Source organism: Puntigrus tetrazona, chromosome 1, assembly GCF_018831695.1.
Source record: "Puntigrus tetrazona isolate hp1 chromosome 1, ASM1883169v1, whole genome shotgun sequence".
NCBI lineage: Eukaryota > Metazoa > Chordata > Actinopteri > Cypriniformes > Cyprinidae > Puntigrus > Puntigrus tetrazona.
Genome location: NC_056699.1, coordinates 21,668,341 through 21,680,511, shown reverse-complemented (window position 1 = coordinate 21,680,511; position 12,171 = coordinate 21,668,341). Strand labels below are relative to the sequence as shown.

Below are 12,171 nucleotides of genomic sequence, written 5' to 3'. Positions count from 1 at the left end.
ATACACCGTAAAAAGTGATTTTACGGTAAAGTAAATACTACATAAAAACAAGTGTCATTTCTGCATTAAATAATTTAGTTCAGGCAAAAATTAAAACATTAAAGTAAATTCTGGGCTAGCACTTAATTTAAACTTGTATAAATTAAAGTTTGAACTTATAAGTATAATTTACCTGGAATGGTTTATGTTTACAAGGATTCTTTAAGTAAATATCAAAGTTATGATCCCGTTTTTCCCATCATGCACTGGGGCATTAATAATTTTAGATCAAATGTTGCACAGTTTTTTTTGTATTCATATTGTTTTATGGTTGCTTTTGTTCTAAGGTTTAGTAACTTAACGTATTGTGACGTTACGCATTACTTAAGTAAAAAATTACTGGGAATTCCCAAGTAAATTTATAATTATGGATAGGCTTATACTTGGCAGTTATTTGTAAACTTACCATCCTTTTCTCAGTGAAAATAGCTTCCAAGCCTTTTTCAAGTAAATCCTACTCGTTTTTTTTTTCAGTGTACTTTTAGCGTACTGGGGTGCCTTTGTAACGCATTAACGTATTTGCATGTCCAAACAAACTCAAACAGCTAATTGTTACGCAAATATTACTTATATCGCAACGAACGACAGCATGTCGCGATGTGTAAGTATATAGTAGTAAATTAGTTCAGTTTCACAAGACGTGCATAAAACGGAATTAAAGGAAATTGGCTGCATATTCAGCGGTCGATTTGGCCGCGACTGAGAAAATAAGATAAAATAAAAAGACGCTCGTTTTCGTTAGGAGCGCGTTCAGACGTCTTAGAAAATGCAGCCTGATGCAGAGTGCTTTAGTTTTAATAAGCTAAGAAAGATTCGTAGCTTAAGCCTTGTTCTCTGTCGTTCCCGTACACTTAACGACAGTCTTGTTGAAGCGTCAGAACCGTAACTCTCCTTTTTTGGGGAAGCCCGTCATATCCTCTGTCCATATATGGTCACGAAGATGACACGCAGCGGGGAATCCTCTCACTGGAGACAATGAATGGGGAGGAGGGCTGATCGGTGAGACGGAGTGTATAAAAGCCGAGCGAAGGGAAGCCGTTGGTGTGAGAATCAACAGATCTACACATCTACAGATAGCTGGAGAGCTATATTACCTTGACGCAGATCTCAAAAAGGGGGAATTCCAAAGTATTTACATTTGTTTTTTGGACGAACGCCTTCACGGACTTAACTATCGGACCGGTTTTTTGCTCTTTCTTGTGTTTGCAATACCCCCTTATCAGTAACCTGCTCGGACTGACAGCCATTGGAAAGCCATTCACGGAAAGATGCTTAATAACATGGATTTGAACTCTCAAGATTCTTTCTACTCCCAGTTTGAAAACTGTAACAGTTCTGCGATAGGGATGGAAACTCACGGCTCCAAAGACAGCCAGGATGTTTTCATGGATTCGGGAAGGACAGCACCTGCCCAGTTTGCACACGGTGAGTTTCTGACAGATCTTTAAAAACCTTACCTCTTTTTTGTTGTAGCACAGTTTTCAGTAATGCTGCATGAAAAATAATATAGTGCATGTCAGTGTAAGCCACTCACGAAACTGTGCGGTTATATAACTGATTGCACATTTCACTTAAGGCACTGACGCATGCCTGTTTTTTCTCCATCCCAGGGGCGCCTATTACCCCCAAAACGGAGCCCACGAGTACAGATCAGTATAACTCTTGTCAGGGTCCGAAAGAAAGCTACGCAACCTCCCTAGCGTACTCAGGCAGCTTCTATGTGGAGACATCTCAAGGAACACCTTGCAGCACGGAAACACTGCTCAACATGATCACCGAAATCGTTGGCATCTCAACTACCCCTGTGTCGGACGCGCATCAGTGTGCAGACGGAACGATGAACGCGAGCCGTAGCAGCTTCGGCGACGAGGGGGTCCAGACGCAGGCCTCCACCTGCACCAGCCCTCCGCTGTATTCCCCGGGACAGCCAGGACACAGCTACCCGGATTCCCAGACCGCCACGCAGGCCCAAGACTCGGCTACGGCGCATTTAAACTTTGCCTCCTCGGCGCAAGACGCGGAGCCGCTGTCCGAGAGCGCGACGTTCCCGGTGGTGATCAAAAACGAATTCGAGAGCAGCTGCTACGAGTGGGGGACCTTCAATAAGTCGTACTTGGATGAAGGCTTCCAGTCAGAGCCGTTCTCCATGTCGAATAGTTTTCAAGCTGATCAACAACAGGTGGACGTCAAAGAACTTTTGGACTCTTATTCTCCCATTTGCACTAACCCAGAGACCGAATTCAAAGTGGAGAGTACCCTTAAACAGGAGCAGTGCTTTGGAGATACTTGCACACAGGGCTTCAGCGCTCCCATGTTTAACTACCCCACTCCAGTTATGGATATCCCCCCCACCAGTCTTTTAAAACCGACCATTTTTCCAAATATTGAACTCCAGTCGAGTTGCGACACAACCTACTCGACTTCCACAATAGACTCGGTACTGTATTCATCGTTATTGCCGGAGTCTTTCAGTCAAACTTACACGCGGGCTCAGAAGCCTAGTCGCGTAAGAAAGAGCCCCGCTTCCTCTACCGGACCGGCCAAGGAGAAGCCCTTCACGTGTCCCATGGAGACCTGCGACCGGCGCTTCTCGCGGTCGGATGAGCTCAACAGGCACATCCGCATCCACACGGGACACAAACCTTTCCAGTGCCGCATCTGTTTGCGGAGCTTCAGCAGAAGCGACCACCTGACCACGCACACCCGCACTCACACCGGCGAGAAGCCCTTTTCTTGCGACGTGTGCGGCAAACGCTTTGCCAGGAGCGACGAAAGGAAACGGCACGGTCGGGTGCACCTCAAACAGAAAGAAAAGATGGAGCTGAAGCCACAAGTAGTCAACGCGTGGCCGTTCACTTTGCCCGAGGCCATTTAAGAGGGGCGGTGAGCGCTCCTTGTGCGTGATGTCAAATCTTACCGTCTTGGAAGATTCGAGCTTACTAAAACAGTTGCTTAGGCTACAGATCACCACTCCAAAAGCTCAAGCGAACGTCGTGGCAACTGATTCAAGCGACCCGCATGAGCGTAAAGGTCCACTGAGGCGACGGATCCCTTTTTTTTTTTGCGAAATAGGGAATAGGTAGAATTTTAAAACTGGACCTCCCACATTGAACCTTGCGTGCGGCTTGGGGTATGTGCAGCAAGCGCATAAACTTAAATCGAGTGTTTGTTTGTTTTTTTATTTATAATTTGTCCTCGATCGTTATATTTCTTAATCGAGGAGCGTGTTTTGCAGAACACACGAACTGCAGTTCAGCACTTTCACTATGGAACAGCTCCAACCTCGACCTTGCATTGTAATGCGGCAGTAAAACGCACAGCTGGAATGTATTGCACTTATCTCCACTTTCGAACTTAAAAAAAAAATGTTTCAATTCGTGCTTTTTGGTCTTTTCTATTCTAACGCTGTCACCTGTTTAAAGAATTCTTTAAAATGCATGTAAATGTTTACGTGATATTAATAATCACTGATAGATGCTTCATAGCACAAGTCAGATTTACCTCGTTTTACAACATGGTGGCATTATGGATTCATTTGTGCCAAGGTTTTTACAACGTATTTTCCCCTTTATATCTGTTTCATTTTGTTGCTATGCTCTATCGATTAGTAATTGTGTTGTACAATTAAACAATTCAGTTCTACTGTTGTCAAATTTACACAGCGAGTGGGAAGAAATAAATACATTTATATGCCAATGATCATTTGTATTTTTCTAACAAGTGCTACTTTTTACATTTTATTTTCAACTGAAAGACTATTTATATCTTTATTTTCAATGTGTCCCTTGTGTTATGGAAAACACAGGGCACGCGTATAAGATGTCTTGAATTTCTCCAGTCCATAATTTGAATGTATTAAGTCGTTTTTAATACCACTGTCTACCCTAGATATCTGCTATTCCATAACAGGTACTCTCGTTTTTTTTGTTTTGTTTTTTTTTTTTTACCATAGCACAATTGTGTGTTATTGTGAGACCATGTGACCCTAATTCATGAGATTTGAATTATCCAGTTCACACGGCTCCTATATTTTGTGATGTGTTAAGAAAAAAGTAGAATAGCACAGGGTTCGACAATGCTGTTGAGTGATTAGAAAGCATACGTTGCTGCAGTTTTCAATAGTTCTTTCACATGATACTAGAACGGTTTCAACATGCCTTTCAGTCTAAAAGCTTTTGTATTGTACTAGCCGAATTATTCAGTAGAGGTAATGGGGAAAATGTAGAAAATGTGAACTTGCCTTAAGTTATAATAATTATACTGCAGAAATGATTTTGTACATATCAAGACCGTTTATACGCAATACTTTGGATGAACATTGATGTTTGTTATTTTTATGACGAATATTTATGAATAAAACAATTTCTTGAGGTGTTTAAGGAGAAAGCTTTTCACTGAGAATCGTCATTCGAGTGGTACGGCGAGCAGCATTTGCTATAAATGTTATTTTGTATATACTCCTCCCATCTGTCCTGCCCTTCTCATGCAGACATACACTGGCTCTGAGATCTTGCAATCTGTCGCCAAGTGCAAAGCAGCAGAGATAGGGACTCCTCAGCATGTAGGCTGCCCTGTACGCATGACGCGTCCCGCTGGCAGTACATCACTGGCTCCCACTCCAATGCGTAAGAGCCTGTGCTGTCTTCCTGACACCCTATCTGCTGTCAGTGATCGGCGTGTGATGGACCGCAAAACATTACATTACGGCATAATGTATTTGATCAAACTGTGGCACAGATCTCTTCTGATGCCATCACAGTCCTCTTCGGAACAGGGTGTGTCATGGATAAGTGTTTAAGTGCTGCTTTTGTACTGTAGTGGCTTTCTATGAATGATATTCACGGTTTCAAAAGGGAGGAGAAGAGAGGAGAAGCCTAAACTCTTAAAAATAAAGGTTTTATATTGGCATCGATAGTCCCATGAAGAACCTTTATAATTCAGGGACCTTTTATATTTCACAAAAGGTGCTTTGGACGAAACTCTTAAAAATAAATCTGGGTTTTTCACAGCAATGCCAAAAAACGGAGAACCATTTCTGCTTCCCAACGAACCTTTGAGGGAAAAGAGCAGTGCGAAGAACATTTTGAGAATCTAAGGAACCTTTTTTAAGCTTTAAGCATTTGTGGAATGGAAGAGTTACATGGTGTTAAAGGTTTTTTAATGGAACCACAGATACCAAAAAAAAAAGATAAATAAATAAAAATATCATTTACACTAGAAAAAAATTGGTTCTTTCCAAAACTGGCAAAAAAAAAAAATACTTCTTCAGTGGCATAAAAGTTCTTATCTGGCATTTATGGTTTGCTGAAAAACCTCAAATGTTCTTCACACTGGGGAAAAAAAAGGGTTATCTTAAGAACTGTTCACTGAAAGGTTCTTCATGGAACTGAAAACGGTTCTTTTATTGTATTGCTGTGTAAGACCTCTCATTTTACATAATAAAATCCGAAACCAAACATACCATGTTTTCTAAATATAACCAAAGCTCACCAAATGTCAGTTTTCTTAAAATGAGAATTAGGTTAAAATCCAAATTAAACCCTATAGTTCTAGAATGAGTTAAAACACAACACACACACACACACACACACACACACACACACACACACACATATATATATATATATATATATATATATATATATATATATATATATATATATATATATAAATATACTCAAACTTTGGCGTTTTCTGTTCATTTGGGTTGATGGTGCTCGATGTTACTAAAAAAGCAACAGCCTACGTTAGGCAGCCATATGTCTCATACAGATATCAACAGCCACATAATTGTGGTCTCAGAATCATTCAGAATCTTCACTGTAATAGTGCTGCAGGTATGATGTATTTATATGCCAAAACAAGCATTTAGGCACTTCTGGTTGCACATTTTATTCTACAACATAAAATAAATCACTAATACCTCCTGGTTTTTAAAGCTTTCTCTTGTCAAAGATGATTGCTAAATGGCTAAATGGGACAGAGGTTGTCAGTGACATTAAACATCATCACACCAAAAACTCCACCAAAAACACCAAACAAATCTGTTCTCTAGTCCATTTTCACAACTTCATTGTCTTTACACTTACATAAGCTTTGTGAAGATGAGACCACGGTGTAGTTCATTTATAGCCTATGCTTAGCTTCCTATACTTCTACCAAATACAATTATTTAGACCTCCAAATGAATAAAAGTTGAGTTAATTTGTAAAGATTTACATAATAAACAAAACATGTAAGAATCATGAAGGAAAAATCTTACTGGGATTTGTTGAGGGAACTATAGGGTGATGTGAACTTTTGGGCTCTGTAGCACAGAGTACACAGGAAAAGCTTGTACCTTTAACTTCTCAATAAATACTGTTAAAAATGTCACCAGAAGGCAGTAAATTGTAAGTAATATTGGGCAAATGAAGATATGGGTTGGAATTGCTTCTTTAAATAAAGCTGAATTACGTGAGCTTTTCGGCAAATCAGTGGACACAGTCAACTATTTACAGTAAAAGATTTTTTAAAAAAGTTTGTTTTAAAGTAGCCTGCTGTAGTTAAATTTAGCCCAAGAACGACTGATCAAAGGGCCATTCTGGTCAATATAGGCAGATTCAAGTCTGTTTCAAGTCGCCAGTTCACAGTCATTGAAATTTCTCCATGTCCGTCAAATTAAGTGTTTGTTTTATGACGCGTAAAGGCCCGACTTTTAAAAGCCGGAGGTCTCGTTAAGTGTTACTAGCTATATAGGTCTCAAGTACACCTTATTAATCATAGTTGCACTTCAGACTAAGCTAAAAGACGATGCGGCCGCTAGATTGATCCGTCCCAGTGCAATCATTGCGTGATTTTATATCCACCTTGACGATGTGTAGCCGGCGTAGCGTGGTCCTCGGGTGGGCTTCGTAATCAGGGTGCATAATCATAAGCTACTGATGGCAATCAGCCTTAGCGGATTAATTCGTCGGATGGCTTCCCGGCCCGACGGTCCTGTCTCTGATCCTGAAGAAGGGTGTGGGTGTTTTGGAGAGTGCAAATGATTAAGATGGAGAAGTGGCGAGGTAAAGGAGCTCGTTATGCAAACATTTAAGTGTTTGATTCTCACCATTGTTCCGAAAGCGAATTTCTTCATTAGTATTACTGGTCAGGGTAGACACTAGTGGATGGATTCGAGAACTTGCCGAGGTGTTTTTATTCCGCACTAAATGGCAAGTTAATCCAAGGGGTCAAGGAGTCTTGTCCAGGCTACTGCTGTTATCCACGGTGAAACATCACTATGGCAACAAGGGTTAAGCGTCACGGTGCGCCAAAACGGAATGGAGAGGTGAACGTTTTGAGTGAGTTGAATTGCCTGAAAGCAATTCAATCACATGGTGGAACAGTTCGGAGCTGTCCTTGATGGTGCGGTGGAGGCAAAGAGCCTTTAGACCCCAGAACAGTTCATTTCAAAATGTTATGAGTTAATGCAATTCGCCAGTATAATAATGAAGCAGGAGAATGGCTATTATAAACAAATAGGCCATATGGAATGGCTTTTTGTAGGTTTAGACTGTCTGCTGGAATTTAAATATTGTTTTAATACTGCAGTCAGATGGCTAAGATTAGGGTAAATGTAAACGCTACTTTTGAGATCTGCAATCAGAATGAATTCTGGCTGACAATATTGAGCGCATGTAACCCCATGTCTTTCCGTAAAAGCTTTGTTCGTCCTCGGACCACAATTTAAGATATTTTGGAAGAAAACGTGGAGGCTTGTGACAGTATTGAATTTTTTATGCAATATAGAGGATTTAAAGCCTTAAGGCACACTTTTGGACCTACCTGAGCAATGCATCTGATGTGGGGTTAAATGTCAGGATAAACTGTTGTGAATATACAGGTAATGAGTGTGAATGCCACTATTACCATATTAATTAGAAACTAAGCTCAAAATAGATGTTCAGTTAAAAAATAAACACGTTACAGCCAACTTTTTGAATGAACATTTAAGTCAAAATCTGAACTTGGTAAGCCGCATCAATTTAAAGACATTTAAACAACAGCTTTTTGTTTTTTTTTAGAAATATACAGTAAAGGTTATATATACTGCATTAACCCAGCATAAAGATATTCATCCCAGTTACTCAACACATTAAGCTAAAATGCAAAAATACCCATGCATCCATAGCACACATTCATAGTTAAAAGTCAAAAAAAGGCTTGAGTAGAGGCCGTTACCCTGTCCTCAGCGGGACAGTGATTGTGGTGTGGATGACATTTGTGCCGCGGTAATGAGGCTTGGCCAGCAACGGCTATGTCACTTTGGGCCACCCATGTCAGCGTATGTCAGAAAGAGAGGAAGAAGTAAAGAAAGAGAAAGAGAGGATGAAATTGGCTAAGATAAAAAGAAAGAAACAGCATGACATGTATTCGGATATGGAGAGAAATTGAGATTGTTAAGCGTGCGTGAGAGAGAAAACAATGTGGTCAGTCACAGTCACACTGCTGCCAATGGTTTCACATGCCGTGTCAGACGATTGAGTGCCACGGTGAGGCAACAGTTACCTCAAATGAAGTTTACCACATCTGAACGTGCTGGAATCCACTATCAGAAACAGGTTCCAGAGCTGTATCGCTGTAATCATTGCCAACAAATTTTGTTTTGGGTAAGCAGATATTTTGCTTAATATTGTTTGTAGATTACATTTCTATATGGCTACAGATTCATGCAGGTTTATCCATTTTTTTTATACCACCCCCCAACCCCCACCACCCCCACACTATCAGAATGTAATAGTTGAAATCCTGTTCCAAAAGGGCATTAGCAAATGAGTGGGTTGGCTGTGCTTAACTCACACTGTCAGGGCTCAGCAGGAGTAGTCTATACATACACTCGCTGTACTATTCCTCAGCGCTGCCTGTGAATCATGGTGCCATTATATGTGCATGAGCTGCATGCACATATATCATTTGTGTCTGAACAGACATGTTGCTTTTTATGCTGACATTTTCACACTGGCGTGTGCTTGAGAGTTGACAAGTTTGTTGTAGAAACACTGCAAAGTGACTCGCACATAAAACCCCATACAAACATAAAAGTATGACAGTGGCCCCCTGTGCACTCTTAAATAGTTCTTTCAGGGTTGTGTTATGGTTAGGTGGAACTTTTGCCACTCAAAGAATAGGTTTATAGGAAGCTGTGCATGTTAGGCATCAGTGTGTTTCAGTTCCGTTTAAAACGCATCCAAAATAAAGGTTTTTGTTTACATCATATTTGTATGTTTACTGTTTATATTTAAACAGTTAAAAATTATGTTTATATAAATACACAAACACATGCATGTATATATTTCAGATAAATGTATTTATTTATCATATAAATATATATATATATATATATATATATATATATATATACTGTCCACACACACACGCAAATAACGAAATATGTGTATTTATGTGTGTGTGTGTGTGTGTTCGTAGATAGATAGATACATAGATAGCTAGATTATCAGATTAATATAAGAAAATTAAAAAGAAGGGAAAAAAATTGCATTAAACTATACATTACACTGGGGTTTTCCAAACTGGTCTGCATCAGGTTTAACCATTAATTTTGTCAAATAAAAATATACTGTTTTTAAAAATCTAATTAAAACACTTAATTATTATGTCTTGTTAAATTATTGAAATAACATCCTCAGGGATATCTGTTTGACTGATAGTTTGACTGACAAAACTATTTGGGAATCCCTGAATTAGATGAACGAGCATTACAAAATACGACAACAAAAATGACATTCACTCCCAAGGTCTTCTAGGTTTTAAATATTTTTTGTCCAGACTTCCAGAAGCATCAATTACTGAAGGTCACTGGCTATGATGATGACATAGAAACTTAAATATTTGTCTCATACATAGACTAATTGCTTCTGTATTGTGACTATGGTCTAAGTCAAATGATAAGGAATTGTAACGTTTTGGGAAAGGAAACTTTAATAGAGTAAAAGGGTCACGTTTTATACTATACTTTATTACTATAAACTACTAGCTACTGTTTTTACATTGTACTTATAATTAAAAAAATACCCGCCTGTAATTACATCTGTAATTAATTTATCCAATTACATTTATAATTACACTGTTGATCTATCTATTACACCTTAACCCACCTTCAAACTTATCTATTTCACCAACCCTGTCCCTGTCCTTACCAGTATCCCACCTCAACAGCAGCAAAACAATTAAATCAATATTTGGAGGTAAGTACATTGTTATTAGAGGCCACCTAACATAACGAGGCACAAGTAGAATTATTCATATTTTACTATCACTGTGTGAAAAATATGTAATCATGTAATTCATAATTCATAAAAAATAACTTTTTAAAGAATTTTGACTTATAATCCAACTGCTCGGTTTAGTAATCTAAATTTTATGTATGTGCGCGTGTTGGCGACATTACACTATTAATATATTCCATACAATCAATCGAAATCTTCTACTTTATTTTTATTATCTTTTCGCCTCATCTGTGTTACACATTATATGGGAAATGTAGAAACATTACAACCTCATTAACCGTCCCTGCTGCACACTGATGACCAGAAATATTAAATTCTTTGTTTAATCTGGCTCATTTTGGCCTCGTTTTCAAGCTGTGTTATTTGTTATTGGTCTTTGGAGAATATATGCAGGGTATTGTGAAACAAACTAAGATTTCCTTCTTCTGTTTGAGCATTTGAGCTTGTCACTCCCCACCCCCTCTCCCTCACATTGTGGTACACTCCCTCCCACTGTGGCTTTTTACTGAAAATGGATTGTCACTGAGAGCGAAGGGGAGGGGGGGGGGCATGAAATGTGGGAGGTGGTCTGTCTTTTTGGGGACCTCGCTGTGAAAACACGGTAGCTCTTTAAGGGCTCTACTTGACCAGTAGGTAGGCAAGACCATGTTGGAGGATGAAACTGACCTCCGCTAGTATCCTGCAGTTCTTGAGCGCTTAGAAAAACCTGTCATTATGTCCTTAATTAGCAGGCCATTATAAATTGTGTAATTATTCGACTTCATCTGAAGCATGTTGATTACTGAAATGACATGGGTTGGATGTGCAAATTAAATAGGACTTTACCTTTAAAAGCAGAGCAGGAAACAATAGTTGCTCTCTTTTTAGAAAACCTAGTTTTCTTATCCTCACGAGGCTGCATAAGGTGAGATGTTTGTGAACCTGTGGGAAGACGCACAAAGTCTCTTCTCTACAGTAATTATCAGCATTTACTACCGAGAGGAAGTGTTTCCGATAGAGATTTAGCTTCTCCATTCTCTGTATGAAATTACATTAGTATATATATATATATATAGACAGCTAAGACATCGGCGCTCCCTGGACACAACACAATCTTCACCTAGGAAAATGTGATATTTTCTCACAGTAAGGACACTCGAGGTATCTTTCACAAGTTTGATTTTAATCGAGTTCCATTTTGCTGACAAATCAAAGCTATTTCTGTTCTTAAGATATTCCACGTGAAGGGGTGCCGTATACATTAACCAGCAGGAGCGCCTTTGATCTCCTGATGTTCACCGCTTGTTAGATACCGTTTACATCCTCTTAGAGTCAGCTGGCTCTTCAGATCTATTAGGAGTCAATGGGATACCGATCTCAATCCTGTTTCTCTCGTCCTTTTCTCAGTGAGCGCCGACAGCCGACTGGATTGATGGCTCAATGCATTCATGAAGTGTCAGCCTACTGCCATTGGTGAGCAGTTGAGTGAGGGAAACCCATTCCTTCACTGGGCTGCTCTTCCCTGTTTGCTTCTTTGTGCCTAACAGGCTGGTGGCAGGATGTGCAGGTTAAGTATTAACCAAAATGCAGTGTATCAGGATGCCAGGGGTAAAAGGTATGGGCATCCTGTTGGCTTGGCCTAACAATTGACTACGTCAAAGATCTCCATAGGCATGACGTTCGTCGTCCATCTTTATTCCTGCACTGATAGACATCTGCATTTAAGTCGCTAGGAGACTGTGATGGATCTGGATACTCTCATATTGTGACATTTAAAATTGATAAAAACAGATTAAAAAAAAAACAGATTACTTTAAAATCTATCCAATTAAATATATAGCTGCGGTTGCCAGGACTTCAGCAGTTTTTCGTTGTAAATTAC

At 39.5% G+C, this 12,171-nt stretch overlaps 1 protein-coding gene across 1 annotated transcript; it reads left to right on the top strand.

Annotated features, from left to right (window-relative positions):
* Positions 1–981: 981 nt before the first annotated feature.
* On the top strand, positions 982–4,425 carry LOC122342104 (zinc finger and SCAN domain-containing protein 32). The gene is made up of 2 exons (XM_043235930.1): positions 982–1,464; positions 1,650–4,425. Exons 1-2 carry the CDS (start codon positions 1,308–1,310, stop codon positions 2,912–2,914), a joined length of 1,422 nt encoding a protein of 473 aa, XP_043091865.1. The 5' UTR covers positions 982–1,307; the 3' UTR covers positions 2,915–4,425.
* The last annotated feature ends 7,746 nt before the right edge of the window (positions 4,426–12,171 follow it).